At 40.2% G+C, this 20,377-nt stretch overlaps 1 protein-coding gene across 1 annotated transcript in view; it reads left to right on the forward strand.

The window, feature by feature from the left end:
* The window catches only part of KCNQ5 (potassium voltage-gated channel subfamily Q member 5), a 174,666-nt gene that overhangs the window by 117,834 nt on the left and 36,455 nt on the right, over nucleotides 1–20,377 (forward strand). Inside the window, exons 8-11 of the mRNA XM_067532665.1 lie at nucleotides 1,371–1,481; nucleotides 3,901–3,996; nucleotides 13,176–13,270; nucleotides 15,403–15,429. Of these exons, the coding sequence (XP_067388766.1) occupies nucleotides 1,371–1,481; nucleotides 3,901–3,996; nucleotides 13,176–13,270; nucleotides 15,403–15,429 (329 nt within the window). The remainder of the gene's footprint in view (nucleotides 1–1,370; nucleotides 1,482–3,900; nucleotides 3,997–13,175; nucleotides 13,271–15,402; nucleotides 15,430–20,377) is intronic.

Raw genomic sequence — 20,377 nt, forward strand, 5'->3', positions numbered from 1 at the left:
CCTCTGAAGTCGTTGAGACACTAAGGCCAGGTCTACACCTAAAAAATTAGGTTGACCCAGCTACGTTGTTCAGGGGTATGAAAAATCCATATCCCTGAGTAATGTAGGCAAGCTAGCCTGCCCCCTGGTGTAGACCACGCAAAGCTGACCTAGCTACTGCCTCTCTGGGAGGTGGATTGATTGCAGCGATGGGGAAAATCCCCCCTGTTGCTCTAGTGAAGTTTTAGGAGGAAGTGCTATAAGGGCTTGGCTGTAGCACTGTGCTGCTGCCACGTTTCTAATGAAGACATTCCCAAGGTGCTTTTTTTACACAGCCTTGTTGCAGTGTAGCTTGTGATGCCTCTTTTCACCCTATGTGCTTGGGGTTTTTATGCTACAACAGAGAGTATAGCTCTAATTATCCAAATGAGTTCATAGAAAATATAACTTCTTCCTGCACTTCCTTTGACCTTGGCTTATCTATTAACTTATACTTCCTTTTTAAGCACTGGAGTATTAAATCTTTGCATTGTAGTCTTTGGCACACATGTAGTTTGTGCAAATTCCTGCAGTGTACTCCGTTTGTTACACTTTTCTGTTGACACTAAATGGTGCAATTACACATGCACACAAAATGACAATGCCTCCTGCACGATTTCCATTTGCTCAGATCTACTACTAACAATTTCATTGTCAGAGATGACACACAACTCTTGATGATGGGGGGGAGCTACAGTTTAAATGTTGTGGGGGAGGGCACGTAACCACCCCACGCATCACCTCTGGGCTGAGGAGCAGCAGCAAAACCACGAGCTCCAGGGCAGCAGCAAGCAAGCGCCTCATGGAGCATCTCATGGCAGCCAAGCTCCACAGGCATCGGCCAGCTCCAGGCAGTGTCACCGGCTGGCTCTGGGCTCTTTAAGGGAGAGGCAAGAGCGTGTAAGGGGTGCAGCTTGGAACACCCAACCCAAGGAGCAGGAGGGCTACCAGGCAGCCAGCCAGCACCCCGGCTCCCACAGCACAAAGCTGGGGCCTGAATGGGCCGGGTGGCTCCCACTAGCTCCTGGCAGAAGGCAGCAGTTTTCAAAGTTTGAAAACCTCTGTGCTGAATGGAAGACAGAAATCTGGGTGGGGGGGCACGTGAACCTGCATGGCCCCCCACGCATCACCTTTGTTCATTGTTACAAATTATTCATATCCATTTATTTAAATAACCTTTTTCCTTTACAGATGTGTTCTAAAATAGAAGGGTGTGTTATAAGAGAAACATTTAGATTTTCATGTATCTTGGCAAATGATTATTTACAGGAGAAGTTCTTGCATTCTGTGTGTCTGACCTCTAGCTTTTCTTTCAGGTACTTTTATTACACATGATATTTATTTCGTTTCAGATCACATTGACAACAATTGGCTATGGAGACAAAACTCCTCTTACTTGGCTTGGAAGACTGCTTTCTGCTGGGTTTGCTCTGCTTGGCATTTCTTTCTTTGCACTACCTGCTGTGAGTATCTTTACAAAAACTAAGAAAAGGTAATAGGAACTTCAATAACTCCTAAGGCTGACACAATGTGAGAAGCAGCAGGAAACTTTCAGCATAAAGGGTCATTGCTTGAATATGTAAAGCTCCTTCAGTAATGTTAAAACATTTCTAAAGTGCCTTTTCCTAGAGTAAGGAAATCGGATCATGCAGTTGGATCATCTACATATAAAGCCCCTTTTCCTGTGGTGTTAGCCTGGAACACTGTGTTGTTATAACTCCAATGTTTCTAAAACTGTAGAGTTACTCACTTGTGAACTAGTACTTCAGATATGGCCATCTGTTACCTAGCCACAGAGTTTAAGTAGTACATTATTCAATTTAAAAAAAAAAAAAAAAGCATAGGCCCGTATGGTCAGTTTTGAAGCAGAATTCTTCACTGGTTTAATTGGTTCACTGTCAAAATTGATGTCATGATATGGCCCAAATGAAAGTGTTGTTGCAAAGACCTATCGTTGTTGAGTTTGTGTGGGTTCTCTGGCCTGAACAAAAATGGAAAATATCTTTTTCCAGGATTTGATCCTGCTGCATTCTGAAAGTCAGAAATTCCTTTCTCTGCCCGTGAATTGTGCTGTGTACTAGCAGTATGTTTCTCTCAGGGCTTTGAAATTATTGAGCAGATACCTTCTTCTGGATTTATTGCTGTTGGAAAAACTAGGACATTGCTAGTGGGTGGTCTGCAATGACCATGTTAGATCTATCAATTGACTGTAGTAGAATGCATTAAATCAGGCAGAAATTGTAAACCATATTGCACACACAAACTCCCAAGCTGCTTTTTATCCATTGTGTCCAAGGATTCTAACTGGCTTGTTATCCCCTTGCCTTGTTCTATTTCCTGTAACCCGAAACAAGCAAAAGAAAATAATAAACCATAAGCTTGTACTTTGCTACCTCACGTTTGAATCTGTCATAGGGGGGAACAAGCGTTTAACATATAGCTTCTGGCTTAGAGGCTGTCCCTCATTTTTCATAAAAACTTGAGTTTTGAGCCTCTTTTTAAAGAGCTAACCCCCCCTCTTTTTTTTCCTCCTTGCATGGTGACTCGGTTATTTATGGTGAGGAAATTCAAGCTGTGATATCTTAATGTTTTCCCATTAATGCTAATGGTCTTTTCTTGGATTGTACCATGCTAGGTGCTTGGAGCTAGCTCATCTAGTTGATCAGTCAGCAAGGAGAGGCTGCCTTTCCACCTTGTAATAGAATTTAAGGTCAGAAGGGACCATCATGATCATCTAGTTCTGACCTTCTGCTCATTGCAGGTCACAGAACCTCACCCACCCACTCCTGTAATAGACCCCTAACTTCTGTCTGAGTAACTGAAGTCCTCAAATCATGGTTTAAAGACTTCAAGTTATAAAGAACTTCAGGTGGAGCTGAATGTTGTGGCACAACTATGAGCAGTTTTATATCTGCAGAAATACATAAATTCATAACCACAGTCTGTATACATGTCTCATAATGTTCAAGTTCTGAACATTATAAACTCTTTTATAGAAGGCCTTACCTGTCATACTTTTATACACAATAACATTGCACAACCAGAATAGTTCCAGAGGGGTAGCCGTGTTAGTCTGTATACAGCAAAAACAACGAGAGTTTTGTGGCACTTTAAAGACTAACAAATTTAATATTTGCAGACATAAGCTTTTGAGAGTCTTCAGGTCTCTTCTTCAGATGCAGTAATACAGAAAAGGTGTATTACTGCATCTGAAGAAGAGAGCTGAAGTCTCTCGAAAGCTTATGTCTGCAAATATTAAATTTGTTAGTCTTTAAAGTGCCACAGAACTCTCGTTGTTATTGCACAACCAGTTGATTCAAGTAAGGATTCTGTTGGCTGACCTGGGACAAAAACAACACATTTCAACTGCATAAAACATTGTATCAAAAGTGGTAAAGATTTAATTATAAACTCTATTTCAAACCCCATAGAATGAATACTACAGATTGATTAATTCATTAAACTGAAAAACTTGCCATATGTAAGCTATTTTTGAGTTTTCTAAATCAGAAGTTACAACACAAGGTTGCGACTATAAATGAAGTCTATACATGATTGTCTGCCTACACATACCATGTTTGGAATATCAGTAGCACACAGTAGCCCATAGCAAAGAATGGTTTAAAGATGAGCAGCCATTCATAACTCTGCAAATGTTACTTCTTATGTATGAATCTCATGTCTTACAGTGAATGGACATTGTCTATTGCTAAACCTTGTACTGTAGCAAATGTGGTTGTTTGAAGTAATCAAACAAAAAAAAACCTACTGTGAATGGTGATGCTCTATTTTTATCATCCTCACAATAACTTCAGAGCTGATGTATTTCAACTAATTTTTAAAATTACCTTCCTAATGATAAAAACTGTTGTTTTATTCTAGGGCATTCTTGGTTCAGGCTTTGCATTAAAAGTACAAGAACAGCATCGTCAGAAACATTTTGAGAAAAGAAGGAATCCAGCTGCCAGTTTAATTCAGGTAAATATCAAAGCAGTGAGAGGATAAAAATAGATTTATAAGTGCTTGTTAGGTAAATTGTACCATCTGTATTATGCAAAGTTCTGCAGAAATATTGTTTAATAGCCACAAGTTGAAAATTTTGTTAAGATGCACAGTGTTCAGTAAACACCATGTACAGCATTTGAGTGCCTGGTTCATGCATTGTTGAATTTCAGATTAATATCCAGGCCAAAATGGCCATGCAAGGATGCAATTTTATGTGCATTCCTGCATGACAGTTTATTATATAAATTACTTGGAAAAACAGATTTGATTACTAAAGGACAGATTAAGAAATAGCACAGCACTCTTGCCCATATTCAATTACATTTCACTACTAGAGGGCTCAGATGAGTAATACATTTTTTTAGAATGTAGATTTTCCCATCCAGAGACTGGCTTTCAATATCACGCAATGTAAGAGCTAGAAATATGGTATTGAATAGTTCAGTGTCTTGAAATGATGAGCATCTTTTTACTGGTTGTATTGAGGTGACGGTGCAAAGCAAAGTTTTAGAAGAGAGAAAAGCAGATGAAAATTTTTAGCATATTTGATCATTTAAACCAGTGGCTCTCAACTTTTCCAGGCAACTGTACTCCTTTCAGGAGTCTGATTTTGTCTTGACTACCCTCAAGTTTCACTTCACTAAAAAATTACTTGCTTGCAAAATTAGACAAAAATACAAAAGTGTTTCAGCACACTGTTACTGAAAAATTGCTTACTTTCTCATTTTTACCATATAATTATAAAATAAATCAATTGGAAAATAAATATTGTACTCGTATTTTAGTGTATAGTATGTAGAGCAGTATAAATAAGTCATTGTCTGTATGAAATTTTGGTTTGTACTGACTTTGGTAGTGCTTTTTATGTACCCTGTTTAAAATTAGGCAAATATCTAGTTCCAGAGGGGTAGCCGCGTTAGTCTGTATACAGCAAAAACAACGAGAGTTCTGTAGCACTTTAAAGACTAACAAATTTAATTTCTGCAGGCATAAGCTTTCGTGGGCTGTAACCCACTTCATCAGATTAAAGAATAGAAATCAGATAGGAGGTGTATATATATACATCCAAGGGTAAGGAACAACAATGGGGAAGGTAGGTAGAAGCAAAGTCATTCAGTTAGAGTAGTTGAGGCCTATTCACAACCATTGATTAGGAGGTGAGATTGTGTGAATAGTGACAATTACTTCTACTAATGAGATAACCATTCCAAGTCCCTATTTAGACCCAGTTTGATTGTGTCAAGTTTGCATACGAGTTCCAGCTCTGCAGTTTCTCGCTGAAGTCTGTTTTTGAAGTTTTTTTGTAGAAGTATGCCAACTTTCAAGTCAGTTACAGAGTGTCCTGGGAGATTGAAGTGCTCTCCTACTGGTTTATGGATGTTACCATTCTTTATGTCTGATTTGTGTCAATTTATTCTTTTGCGTAGTGACCGTCCGGTTTGGCCAATGTACATTAATAGATGTGCAAGTGAATGAGCTCCTTATGGTGTGGCTGATGTGGTTAGGACCTGTAATGGTGTCACTAGAGTCAATGTGTGGGCAGAGCTGGCAGCGGGGTTTGTTGCAGGGATAGGTTCCTGGGTTAGTATTCTTCTTGTATGGTGTACGGTTGCTGGAGAGTATTTGCTTCAGGTTGGGGGGCTGTCTGTAACCAAGGATAGGTCTGACTCCCACAGCTTGAGCGAGTGAGGGATCATCTGCTAGGATAGGTTGTAGATCCTTAATGATGTGCTGGAGAGATTTTAGCTGGGGGCTATAGGTGATGGCCAGTGGTATTCTGTTGTTTTCTTTGTTGGGTCTGTCCTGTAGTAGGTGACTTCTGGGTACCCGTCTGGCTCTGTCAATTTGTTTCCTGGAAGACCTCTGCATACCCCCCATGGTACATGTACCCCTGGTTGAGAACCACTTATTTAAACTGTAATTTTGAACAATTATCTTAACTTTTTGTCATAATGGATTTCTTGCTGATGACTCTCATACTGCAGGTCTCTAGCTCTAAGCATAGGAAAAAAAGAGACTGAAATCAGTTTCCTACTGAACTTTATTGTATTTGATGTACTGGACTGAAATGCAAATATCACCTTAATGTACTTGTTTTGGAAACGGTCTTTTAAATATTTGCCATAAGGTGTCTCTTTTTCATACTGGTGTGGCAAATGAAAACAAAGAATCTGAACAGTTCATATAGCATTGTTTTGCTAAGCTCAAGAAGATGACAACGGTAACTTTGTCATGGTCAGGCACTTTATAAATTATTAATTGACTTAGAATTAATAAGTACCTTATCATTCCTTTTGCATCTACTGTCGGATGAGTAAAACTCTCCAAAATACATACGTTCTGATTGCATTCTTTGACAAGATTACAAATTTGGTTGATCAAAGTATCTGCATAGATGTACTATACTTAGACTTTTTAAGGCATTTGATTTAGTACCAATGTGTCAAGGCCAGTCATGGATGGACAGCCTAGTGGCTAGAGCCAGGGTCAGACATCAGAAATCAGAGTTGGGGGCTCAGTCTAAGATTAGGGACTAAGGATCAGTGTTAGGAGTGGAGGCTAAGTCAGGAGCTGGGAGTCGGTGACAGGAGGCAAGGCCAAGACCAGGAACCAGAAGTCAGAAGCAGAAGATAAGCCTAGCCATAACCCTGGTATCAGAGCCAGGAGGTAAAGCCAAGTCAGGAAGCAGGATGAGAAAGCAGGGTCTATAGCAGCAGCTGGCTGGGATTCCACTTAATTGCACAGACAAACTTACTAATTAAACCTGGGGAGGATTCAGTATGTCTGGACCAATCAGGAATGTTCTTTCAATCAGGCCATCTGGGGGCGGGGGGATGTCCTGTGATGTCTGTGCATCCCTGAGGCTCATGATCTGCTGAGTGTTTTCACTACCAGAGCATTTAGCTGGTAGCAAGGAAGTGGTTGCTGCTCAGAGAGTCTGCAGACCTGGGTTCTACACCTGCTGCTCCTAAAATAACCTCCCCTGCTCAGGGGCAAATCTGTGGCATCACTTGTCCAGGCTTTTTTGGGTTGCCTTTGTGGAAAGCCTCGATAAAGTTGAGGGCTTTTACATGGTGGGCTGGTTCCCAGGACTGCTCCTTGGGGCCATACTCCTCGCTGTCCACAAGGTACCCTGCTTGATCCTGGAATCCAGTATGGTCTGGACTAGGTGTTCTTCATGGCCTTGGACATGGATAAGTAACAGAGGTGGTTGCATTTGGCCCAGAAATGGGTTTTCTGTGAATGGCTTCAAAAGGGAGATTGGAAAACGGTGTATTTTGAGTGACCTCAGCAGGCAGAGTTTAACAGGTTAATTAGCTGGCAGATCTGAAATGAACATCACATAGATCTGGCCATACAGGACTTTGGCTGCAGGTCTATCAGACAGTCGTACTCTTGATGTGGGCACAGAGTATCCATGTTTCTCTTTTTGAAGACGTTGGCATGCTCCTGATATTTTTGGGGGTATGGAAGGATATCTCTGGGGAGTGTATATTCTAGCCAATGGCTATTGGCGCAAAGTCTGGCCAACACTGGGGTTGCCATTGTCTGGAAATGGGACCAGGGATCCAGAGTCTTGCGGTCTGCAGTGCACAGGCATCTCTTCCTCAGACTGCAGGCAGATAAGTCTATATCTTTTTCTCTTACGGTTGTAATGGGGTCGCATTCACCTCTCACGAGCATCCCCTGCCAGCACACTCTCTCTGTTTGTGGTGGGTCTTCAGTGGGAGGGCTGAGTCACACAGAGTCCGTCTGTCTGAAATAAAAACCCCTTCTGGGGAACCAGTTCAATGGGGGGACCTATCCCAGGACCCCTCAGTTGTCCTTTCTTTCCCTGTAGCTTCCCTGGGCTCAGGCCCTTAATCAGTCAGGCAGTCTTTAAAATGGCTTTGGCCCTGGTATTGAGCTATACTCCAAGGCTCCCTCCTTGGAGGCAATGTTCTCGTCTTCTCTAGGCCCTAGCTCTCTGGCCGGGCCACTAAAAGAGTTCAGTTCCCCTTTTGAGGTTCATTAAAGTCCAGGAGACTTTCTCAGTGGCTTGTGGGTGGGACCCAGGCCCTTTACTCTGAGTCTCAGCCCAGGGACCCTAAAGATAGCAGCTATCTGCTGTGTCCCTTTAATTAAACTGTTGCTGCTACAATTTCCCGAGCCACTTTCCCGTGGCCCCAGCATGTGCTTCACCCTTACGTCAGGACTTTGTCTTTGTATCCCGGCCGCCAGCCCAGATCTCCTTCTCACTCCCACCGGTCTCTGCCAGCACTGCTTTGTCCAAGGTCTTCTAGCTCCCTCAGCCAGCCCAGGCACACCATCCACACTCTTCCACCTCCAGCAAGGAGCTGATCTCACTCTGGCCCTGAAGCTCTGAGCCCTGATTGGCTGCTCTATGAAGCCTCTCTGATTGGTTGCTTCCCACACAGCTACTCTAGGCAGCTTGGAGGACCTCTCTATTGCCCTCTTCTGGGCCAGGATGCAGCAGGGCTACAAGACTGCAGCAGGGAGCCTCCAGACCTAGTCCACCCCATCACAGGTAGATACGCAGGTCACAACATGCCAGCCAATTTATGCTGAGGATCAAAGGCAAATGTAGGGAATGGACTATCCTGAACCACACCACTTCTCGATGCCCCTGTATTGCAGCTTCTAGCAGCGCGGTCTCCTGTGTCACTGGTCCTGAGAACAGGAGAGTCCCAGTTGTTGTCTCCACAAGGTCAGGCATGGGTTTCTGCATGCTAGGTATTTGCAGAGTATGGGATATCTCTGCATCTCTGAAGCTGTCAGTGGCACCCAGAGTCAATGAGGGCCACTGTAGGGGAATTCTCCAGGCCTTGCCTGGAATGTACAGCTGAATTTGCACACAGAAGTGTGGCAAGAGTCTTGGCAGCCCAAGACGTGTCCCTGACAGGCTTGAGGTGGTGGCAATGTGGTCCCTCTCTTGTCTTCTTTGTACTCACACAGCCAATTATCAATGCGAATAGGTCACGCTATGTATGAAAGTGGTGAAGCCCATGAGGGCCTTTTCTGGTGCCACTCATCTTTGACCTGAACTGGCTCAGCTGGGCTATCTCCTTCCATTTGGTATCTGTAATAAGTCTACAGATCTGAGTGGCATATGTGTGGTCGGCCCTGTTCTTGCTGGAGTTTCCAAACAGGAGCCTCAGCCATGTGGGTGCAGTGGGGTCGACAAAAATGATGGAGCAAGATGTTCCAATTGGTCAGCACTTCACTGCCCTGCTCCACTAAGGAAGAGGCCCAATCTAAGGCCTCTCCCAACAGCAGTTTTATCACCATACCTACTGTGGCCTGTTCGATGGGGTAAATCAGAGGACGGAGCATAAAAAGCAGGCGGCATAGGTTTCAGAAGCCTCTGAACTTCTGCTAATCCCTGTCAAACCGTTCGGGCAAAGGCACAGTGAGGCCTTGTTCTGGGGGTGGAGCAGCACCTGAGCTTGGAGCATGGCATTTCCTGCTTGCAAATGGGCCACCTGGTCACAAAATAAGATTTTTTTTACCATCAGCTGCACCACTTGAGTCCACAGGGCCTGATTTTTTCCACCTGGATTTCATTGTTCTGCTCCTGCACATCCAGAGCTCCTCGGGACTCACTGGACACCGGAACACCTCCTTTCTCTCGCTAATGAGTTGGAGGAGATGGTTTAGGTGGTCTGTGCAAACTGTCTGTCTGGGCTGAGTCGTGGGTGGCATACCTAGTAGCTAGAGCCAGAGTCAAACATCAGGAGTTGAAGTCGTGGGTCGATCTGGTGTCAGGAACCAGGGGTCAAAGTCAGGAGTTGAGGCCAAGTCAGGAGCCAGGAGCAGATGCCAGGAGATAAGGCTGAGGCTGGGAACCAAGGATCAGAAGCAAAAGACAAAACGCAAGAGAAATGGGGTATCAGAGCCAGGTGGAAAAGCCTAAATCAGGAGCCAGGGATCAGAAGCAGGACAAGGAAGCTGGGTCTGAGGCAGCAGCTAGCTGGGGTTCCACCTACTTGCACAGACAAACTTCCTGTAACCTTCTAGACTAGACCAATCAGGACCATCTGGACCAACCAGGAATGTCCTGTCAATTGAGCCCTGCAGGGGTAGCATGTCCTGTGGTGTGGGTGGGTGTCTGTGACTCACGGCCAGCCAAGTATTTCTGCTGCCAGAATTGCTAGGTGGTGGCTTGGGGGCAGTCGCTTCCCAGGGAACCTGCAGACTCCGGTTCTAGATCTCCTGCTCCTAACACAATGATATTCTAATTAAAAGATTAGCACTAAACAGTGTCAGTAAAGCACCCATCAAATGGATTAAGTATTGGCTAACATCTCAAAAAGCACTTGTCAATGGGGAATTGCACTGAATGGGGATGTTCCTAGAGCAGTTCCACAGAGATTAATACTACGCCTGACACTATTCAACGTTTTCAGCAATGATCTGGATGTAAATATAAAATTACTGCAGATAAGATTAGTGGATAACACCAAAGATTGGCAGAGTGGTAAATATTGATGAGGAAGAGGAAGTCATATAGTGTAATCTGGATTTTTTTGGTAAAATGGGCCCATTCAAACAAAATGTATTTTAATACAGCCAAATGCAAATATTCATACCTGTAGAATGGGGATTGAATCCTGGAAAACAATGACTCTGAAAAGGACTAAGTGAACAAATAACCCTACACAAGATCCCAGTGTGATGCTGTGGCAAAAGAGGATAATGCAATCCTTGTATGTATAGACAGGGGAGTAGAGAGTAGGTGTAGGAAGGTGATTTTACCTCTGAATACAGCACTGGTGAGAATGGAAGTGGAATAATGCATCCAGTCCTGGTGTCCATATTTTAACAAGGATACTGATAAATTTGCAGTGGGTGAAGAAAAGAGCCACACATTTATTCAAGCACTGGAGAAAATGCTTTACAGTGAGAGATTCAATCAGTTTAGCTTATCTAAAAGAAGACTGAGAGGTTACTTTATTGCAGCATCTAAGCCCTGGTCTACATTTACCTGAAAATTTGGTGGCAGTCGACAGGAGTTACGCAAGCTACGCAGAGTAGCTTGCGTAACTCCCGTAGACTGCTGGGCTTCCCTTCTGTGCACTGTCTTCACCGCACTGCACCGACGGGAACCATATTCCCGTCGACGCAGCGATACGCCACTTGAGGCGGTGGATTTACTGCGTCGACTTCCTGATTGATTGACTGCTCAATCGATCCAGAAAGATGGATCTGACAGTAGCGACTTTGCCGCCATCAGTATAGACATACCCTCAGTAACTTCCTGGGGAGAAAACACTGGGTACTAAAGAGCTCTAATCTAGGTGGAGAAAGGCATTGCAAGAATCAATGCCCTGAAGCTGAAGCCAAACAAATTCAGATTAGAAATTAGCCACAAATTTTTAATAGTGAGGGTGATTAACTATCGGAAAAACTACCAAGGTGAGTCTGTCTTCAAATCAAGAGTGAATGCCTTTCTGAAAGATGTACTTTAGTCAAACAGAAGTTAGTAGGTGCAACACAGGTAACTAACTGGGTGAAATTTAATGACTTGTGTTATACAGCAGGTCAGAATAGATGATTTAATGGTCTCTTCTGGCCTTTAACTCTATGAACCTATGAATAATTCTGGGATAAACATGATGATAAGGTATTCAAAAGCTTTATTTATTTTTTCACACATTCAGTAGCAATAAAAAAATGCACATTTGCAACTGAATAGCTGCAAAATCTACTGCTGGTCTTGAGAGCCCTGATTTTTCAAGTGTGATGGCACTGATAGCATAGAGCAATGCAACATTCTGATACTCCACTGTCATGCCCCAAAGTAGAAATTTACACATATGCAAAGCAGATGCAAAATGTTACCAAATGAGAATGGTAGCATGTTACACCTACTTTGCATTCTCTTCACACAGATGTAAATCACTAGATGGGATTTTACAGTGGAGAATCAGGCTTAATATTTCTATTCTTCCACTCCAGTTGGTACTAAATATGTCCAGGCAGAGCACATTGAAAAGACCATAGATATATGTAACCGAGATCCTAAGCTGGTATAAATTGGTGTCTCTCCACTGAGTCAGTGGAGACCTGGCTCATATTAGTATGGCATGACAGTACATATTGGAAATAGTGGAACAATATTCAGGAAACCTTTTAACCTAACTGGCTAGATCCTCAGCTTCTGTAAATTGATGAAGCCAATGTAACTACAATTTAACTACACCAATTTACGCTAGCTGAGGATCTGGTTCACCATTTTTGTCCAATTATAAATTTAAGAATTGAAAATACTTTTGATACAGTGTATTTGCTTCCCACTCTTCAAATTATTCGTTTCATAGCTTTAAATAGTCAAAAATCCCCAAACCAAGGAGAATGAGTGAAAAATATTGGAAAGTCTAAATAGTTCAATTTACATTTTCAAAACAAAACATTTTGACTTTTCATTTTTAAACAAGGTTTCATTTCTGTTTGTTTAAAAAAAAAATGAAAAGGGTAAAAAACCACCCAAAACCAAACCAAACCAACTTTCTTCCTGAAACAACTGCATGAATTTTTAAACCTGGAACAATTTTTTTTTCTTTCTGATTTTTCAATTTGGCCCCAAACCAAAAAAATATTTATTTGCTGAGCTCTAATTATGATACCCTTTTTACTTCAGTCTGCAGCTTTATGTTAAGTTTCTCCTGTGGGATTTTTACACTGCTTACCATGCTCCTTTTGTTTACAATTGTATTGTGATGTTTACCCAGAAATTATTAGACATATTTTACCATGTCCTGATTAGCAATATTTGCTAGATTGTATTCGTATCAATGTTTATTTAGCCAGCCTACCAGGTAATGTTCTTGGTTTGAACAAAGGCCAGACTTTCCATAATCAATATGGTGGCATTTTCATTTCACATATTGTTGGTTCCTTTGTGCTTTTCTATTGTTTCCTCATACCAGGCTGCTTGGCGGTTTTATTCCACTGATTCCAGCCGAACAAACCTGACAGCCACCTGGCGATATTATGAAAGTATTCTTCCACCCCTCAGGCATGTATCAGTGCTATGAATGATAAAAAAAAGCCATGACTTGTATTGGTTTACTAATCTGCTTTTCAATTTTTGTTTCATCCCCTGCTCCCTCTTGCCTTGTTTTTCTTTTTATCATATATCCTGCACGTAGTGTGTATGGCGTAGTTATGCGGCTGATGAGAAATCGGTTTCCATTGCTACCTGGAAGCCTCATTTGAAGGCCTTGCATACCTGCAGCCCTACAAAGTAGGTACAAATATGGCAGCTGGTGCTGTTCTTGATGTCTGTTGAAGCTTATAGAAAATGAATATTTCTGTTTGGTTTGTCTCGTTCTCTCTCTCTCTTTCTCTTTTTAATTCCTTTCATTAAAGCTCAACTAACAAATCGGGCCAGTATTCTAGAGGCTCCAAACTAGTGGGGATAAATTTGAATCCATTTCCATTTACCTATGAAATATTACTGCACTAACATAGTAGAAGCATTTTCTCCCAAACCCTCATATTCAAGGTTAATATGTTACTAGTATCCAGGCATTCTACCAGTTATGTTTTAACTATAATCAATACACATTAATAATCACAGTCTTCATGTCCAAGTTGGACTAATTCATCCTACTTACTGTAGTAAAGACATGTTAGTATTTTTAGTGCTCAGACCTATTGGTTTCCACAGAAAATCTTTTCTTCATAGCTCAACGAATGGTGCTTAGTGACTGACTGAATAATAATCAACTACCCTGGATCTTGGAACTTAAGATCCTGGGCCAGCTCCTCACCTGGTGTAAATCAGTTTAGCTCCACTTAAGTCAATGGAGCTGTGTCATATCAGCTGCAGATCAGGCCCATAGAATTTTTTAGACCAGAAGCAGATTTATTTGGAAGCACATGTAATCATTTATCCAATACAAGCGTTGCCTTTTTCTCTACTTACATTGCTTTTTACATAAATAAATTACACTACTTTGAACAGAAGTTTGAATTTCACTTTGTTATCCTTATTATTCTTTTGAAATCAGCATGTTTATTTTTCCAGTGGCAAATCTTCTATAGGGGAGCATAGGCAATATAATTAATTCAGAGACTGCTCTTTTATTCTTAAGGGCAGTATTTTTCTACGTTGCATTATGAGACTTTAGAAACATCCCTGCTTGCCAAGTGGCAAAGAACTTTGACATTCCATCTCTTAGGGAATGCAGCTCATAGTCATAACTTCAGGTACAATAAGGGTTTCCTTAGGGGATATTATGTCCTTGGATATACGCACATGTAATCAGTGGACTAAAACCACGTACCTCTGATGTCAGAATTTGGCCAATAGGGAGTACATTGATATCACAACCTGGATGAAATTCTCAGTACTTTGGCAGAAATTCACCTTTTAAAATTGGTTCAAGATTGTTCAGCAGATCTGAAAAATTTAACACAAAGCAATATGCCAAATGCCCCAAGTGTGGGATATATATCTTGGAATGGAGGATACTAAGTACAGCTTTGAAAGGAAAACAATGGCAGCCTTGCATGAAAGATGCAATAGAAGTCCTAAGTAATAGTAGTATTGTTGTTATGGTCAGTGCAAGAGACTAGCTGTTCATCTCAAACTTGTGCAATGAACACCCACACAGCAGTAAAGAGAAGATTACATGCCAGATACATTTAGCCAAAAAGGGTTGGCTGACTACAGAAAGCTGATCTGTGAATTTCAAAGAGTTGAGCAGGACAGAGCCATAAGTGATCCATTACCTCAAGTATTCATCCTGAATGCTTCAAACTAAAAGTAGCTTTCAGATTAAAACTTAACACAGAGTTCAGAAATATTGATTTTAATAAATGTGAAATATTGTTTGAGACAAATAGATATTCAGGTATAGGGCAACTTTTGCATAAATTAGTTAATATGAAGCTGTATAAATAATCTATATCCTGTCTGAAATAGTCTAGAAAACAATTATAGCCCAAGAAAAATAAAGCATAATCATGATTTTAAATAAACCCATTGCTGAGATATCCAAGTCCTAATTAAATCAAACATTTCATTACTACAGATAATTTTATCAAATAAAAAGTCTACAGCTTTCTGTTATGTATGTGTCACCAATGCATTTTGCCTAAGTAAGTGCTTTGCCAGCTCAGTCTGCAGTGGTATGTATTAAGCACGTTATGCATGTATTAAGGTGACTGAGATTATTTTTCAGAAATATTGTAGTTCTGAATGTTGCTTGAATGTTTTGTGCTTGCACTATAACCTGTGTGTTTCACATTAATTTAATTAACACATCCATTTACAATTTAACATTTATCTAACACCATCTGTAACTGAGTATTAACAATTGCTATCTGCATAACAAATTTGTTTTTCCCCCCATACTCTGACACCTGAAGGAAAGAACAAGGGGAAACTTCTAGCAGGTTTGTAGTTTTTCTATTTGTTATGTATTTTTAAATCTTCAAATTTTATAAAGGTGTTTTGAATGTCTTGTGTACAGCAGATTCCAAATAGGTTGGCTAACACAGAGTTGTAATAGTTGGAAAATAACTTTTGTAAACTTTTATTACTATATTAGCTGAAATCTCATTTTTATTTCTCGTATATTAGCACCATAATTTAGCAGAAATTTGCCTCCTTGTCTGTTTTCTCATGGGAAAATCTAGGGGACTACTAATCTTCAGAGCCACAGAGCATACCCCTATTCTGAGGGGAGATCCCAGATTTGGTGACTGCAGAATGATTTAGGCATCCTCTCCAGTTCAGAGTCTGCGAGCTAGATTCTGCCATAAGATAGATGGGCACAATGCCCATTGATTTTGGTGGAGGCTGTGGTTGTGTCTTTGAATCTGGCCTCCCAATTTCAGAGACTCCATCATCATTCTAACACAAAGGAGGAATCTTCCCTGACACAACTGTATGTCAGTCAGGTGACATAGCAGACATAACCTGTAAATTCTGGTCTTCTCCTTACTGGCAGCTCAGATCCAGAGAGCAGAGTCAGAAAAAGATCAGGTGGCTGGAAGAGTAACTACCCTACCCCAAAAACTAGAAATGGGGTATAAAGAAGTCAATTCTCCAGCACAAAAGTGATCAAGGAAGGAATGGTGGAGCTTATCTCACTATCTGCATGACACCCGAAAACATTTTTTTTAAAAGAAATAAAATATGGTCCAGAGCCAAACCTGCCCCCAAGTGCAGGTGCATGTGGGACATATTACAGTCCTGTAACACTTGTAGGCTGTGGAGCCCCATTTGAGGAGTTTGGACATTCCAACAGTCTAAAACATCAAAGTGAGGTGAACTTGTTTACATGGGCTTGCCATCTCTCTAGTGGCCCTGCAACTTGCAGCTTTTCCTTCTTGCTTTTGAATCTACAGTTTTCTGATTTTTCTCTTGATGTGCATATAACTCCTATTAATGTTACACACCTACATCTTGAGGTTACTAGATTCATTCTAAGATATCCATAACATCCAATTTATTTAGTCTCTTTCCCACATAACTGGCTTGATAGTGTTATCAAACTTGTCTTTTCATATGTAAATATGAAATTGAGCCCACTAGCAATTTATGCTACTTGTTAAATTGCACTGAACTGCGTAACATGATCAAAACTTTGCAAACATTATTCATACTTATTTTTCTTTTAGCAACAGTGCCCAAAAACTGATTTCAGGTTTTATAAAAAGATGTTTGTAGCTGTGGTTGGTCATTACTTTTCCCCTTACATTATTTTCTCAAAAAGAATGATTTTAGACAAAAGAGGAGCAAATTAGTCCCACCTTGACAGGTGAGCGTTTTTATACACACAGTTCCCTTTGCTATAAATAGAAGTTACACATAAAAGTCCCTGAACATAAAGATGATCATATATCCCATGATAAAGATAATGTGTAATAGTTTTATAGTCTAGGGGATTTAATCATATATCTTCAATGATTTTTTCATTGAATTAATACAATAGATGATGTATGGCCACATCCCCTTTGAAGATCTCAACTAATATTTTCTGTTATTGTTGTATATTGAATAGGTATCAAAATGCACTTTTTTTGCATATCATTAAAAGACCTTGCAATAACTTTTACACCGTAGTATGTTAACATTGAATTTTCTCAAGGAAATAATACAGTTGAAAAGTGTTAAAGATTATCAATCATTTTTAATTTTTAACTGATATCTTGGGCTTTAGTATAAACCCTGCTGACCACTCAGTGCCTTTTTAAGTGAAGTATTGTGTTGTTGTCAGTGGCTGTTAATATTTCTTACAGTGTAGTGTGGCTGTATGTTTATGACAGTTGAAATACGTAATGTACGTGGTCTTTTGCATTAAATAGGTAAATGCAATGTGCTGCAATGCCCTTTCTAGAGTTAACTGTCTTCTAGTCAACTTCTTTTTACTGTGATGCTGAGTGATTTGCATGTGATGCTGTGTGAACTAAATAGTGTCTTTACATTAAAATGTGTGTGTATTCACACTGCGTTGGATTGCTTAGTGAACATGCTCTTTCTTCTTAATTCTGTTTTAATAAAACAAACAGAAAATGTTTATCAGTTTATCTGAAGGTTATTTTAATTTCTTACCTATAAAAATGAATTTTGGACATACTATAGATTTTTCATTCATTAACTCCTGTTTGGACCCAGAACCTTTCAGTGTGTGGCTAAGTTGTCACTGAGTGTTTGGAGCATAGAACTGAGTCTTTGAGCTATATACTGTATGAACATTAATTTTGCTAAGGAAATGCACAACAGGCTATATTTAGTATTTCTAAATATTAAGTGCTGTTTTATTTTTTATCTTTTTATAAAGTTAGACAATCTTTTTATAGTATTTTCTTTGGTGTAAAATAGATTATTCTGTAAATGTGTTAGAGTTCTGCAAGCCATTTTAAATCTGAATTCCTATACACTGTATCCAAATATAAATATATAATTTAACAAATAGAATATACAATTTCTGTGTATTTATTTATCATGAGTAAAATTCATCCTTGTGCAGAGGACCAGCACAAGGTCAGTGCAGAACTTTTCACTTCAGCTCTTTATTTGGACTTTGCACGGCCTCAAGTTGTCTATCAGCCTTGTACTGATTCTCTCTGTAAGAAAGTAAATTTCACCTTAGTAGTGTAAGCTTTCATTATAATTTTAAATAGAAGTACTAAATAGTAGGCCTGATCCTGCATTCATTATGCTGGCAATACTCTCTATTACAGTCAATGGAAGTTTTGCCTGCATAAGAGTTCAAGAAAAGACCTATTATTGCTACCATCTTTTTAATTGGTTCTTTCAAATGTGTTATATTTTGGAATCTCCATATACATATCGTATTTGTTTCTCATAGGAGATTTAAATTAAATGATTGCCTTGTTTATTATCTTTGCCTCCACTATTGTGATAAAAGAATTGCCAGTGATCTGAAACCTGTCTTGGCTTATATGGAAAACCTAACTCCTTTCCTAGTAGTGGAATGCTTAGTAATACAATCCTCTATTTCCCCTCACTCCTAGTAAGCTCTGTAGTAATAAACAGAAGCTCTTCAGGATGTACAGCTCTCGGAAACATAGGTATCCAGCATCCTGTCTATTCACATATTTGAGAATGCCACTAACATCAGGTGCATGATTAGTTTACTTCCCCTTCTTAGTGCTTTACAATTTCTTACTTCTCCTAGGGTCCTTTCTTGATTTTTTTTTAAATGCTTGTAATTTTCCCTGTTGCTTGTTGCCTGCAGTGCTGTATTAATACAATGGCGATAAAGTGTTGTACATTATAGTATTGTTTATCAGCACCTCAAAATTCATGCAATTGGACAACTGCAGTGTGCAGCACGCATTGGCTTGTATAAGCCTAGATACCCTCTTCCTCCTGAGACTTGAATTTTTGGAATGCTTGATCCTATAAAGAGCTAAAACAGTTCTTGGATATTTGGATAACTACATTTTCCTAAATCCAAGAGGATTACTGCAACAGTGGAGGTTGTGTTCCCATGTCAAATAAATGTTAATTAGTGGGGAATACTAAGGTATCACACACGAGGTCATTTCAATAACTAAAATTTATGGTTGTTACTGAGAAGAATTCCCTTGGAGACTATGCCTGAATCAGTTCATTATCTACAATGTAGAGGAATGCATGCTAAAACAATGGTTTGCTTCAACTGGATTCTGTTGACCTCCTTATCTCTTACCAAACATGATCATTCCTAGCTTGTGGATCTCAGGGGAAAATCCTTTACTCTATGCCAAAAACTTGCTACATCAAGTTTTGTAAAGGTTTTTTTAATGAAATTATATATAAAATATAGTTTCTATTTGTGCAGAGACTAATCTGAAATAAATGCACTATTTTTCAAAACAATTCACAAAAAGCTTCAAATGTTTGTTTTTAAATTCCATTTCTATATTGAAGTCTAAAATAAAATTACTTCCTTGTAATTCTTGCCTTTGCTCATAGAAAGTACAAGGTATAACATAATCATTCTTGGGTTAGCACTTCTAGCGTGAGGCTGGTGGAGGTGTCTTACATCTTAAACTTCTAGGGTTGGATTATCAAATACATGTGAGACACTCAGGTTGATTTTAAATAGGAGTCATGTGCCCCCAGTTGTTGGTGTAATCAGGCTCCTAAGGTAATTTGGTCCAGTGGGGAATGTTGCTCACTGTTGCTCCAGTGAAGCCACAGTGACCCCTAGTGTCTCCCACCAGCAGTTCCTTCGTAAGTGAAAGACAGAAAATAAAAAGAAGTACAAAACTCTCTGGAAGAGAACAGTTCATGCATATGTTGAGCAGGGTGTGGAGTGGGATTGATGGGTGATATGTTGTAACTCATGCTTTCAGAGCACAAAAATTAAAGAGAAGTCCTCCTCTTTATTCCAAAGGTTCCAGTTGTAACTGATCCCCACTCTTACAGACTTTAACGCTCCAGCACTATAGCTATAAAAACATACAGACTTCTACAACAGTCGGGAAAAGATCACAGTGGGTCCAAGAAGATGGCCATTGTCAAAGTCAACAAATGGAAAGGAATAAAAGATTGGAGAGATAAAATATAAGCAACGAAGAACAGAGCCATCCCCCCAAAATAATAAAATTGCTAATGGGTAGGGAATAGTGGGGGTCATTCAGATTCTGGACATTTGGTCCCTGGTTCAGAAGACCATGCCACTTCAGGAAAGCACTTTTAACCATCCACTTCCCTGAATTGGTGCCTTAAAGCTTTTGTTGAGGTGGTCAGCGTTCATGGTGGAGTTACAAGAATCCTTGAGGGGAGCCTGAGGGCCTTCAAGCATTAATCCCAGAACCTGACAGTCCACAACAACATGTGCACACATGCCCCACAGTCTGCCCCATGCATTTTCATGATGTC

The sequence above is a fragment of the Emydura macquarii genome, unplaced genomic scaffold (genome assembly GCF_026122565.2).
Source record: "Emydura macquarii macquarii isolate MOO-44397 ecotype Brisbane River unplaced genomic scaffold, CSIRO-AGI_Emac_v2 contig_3295, whole genome shotgun sequence".
Lineage (NCBI taxonomy): Eukaryota > Metazoa > Chordata > Testudines > Chelidae > Emydura > Emydura macquarii.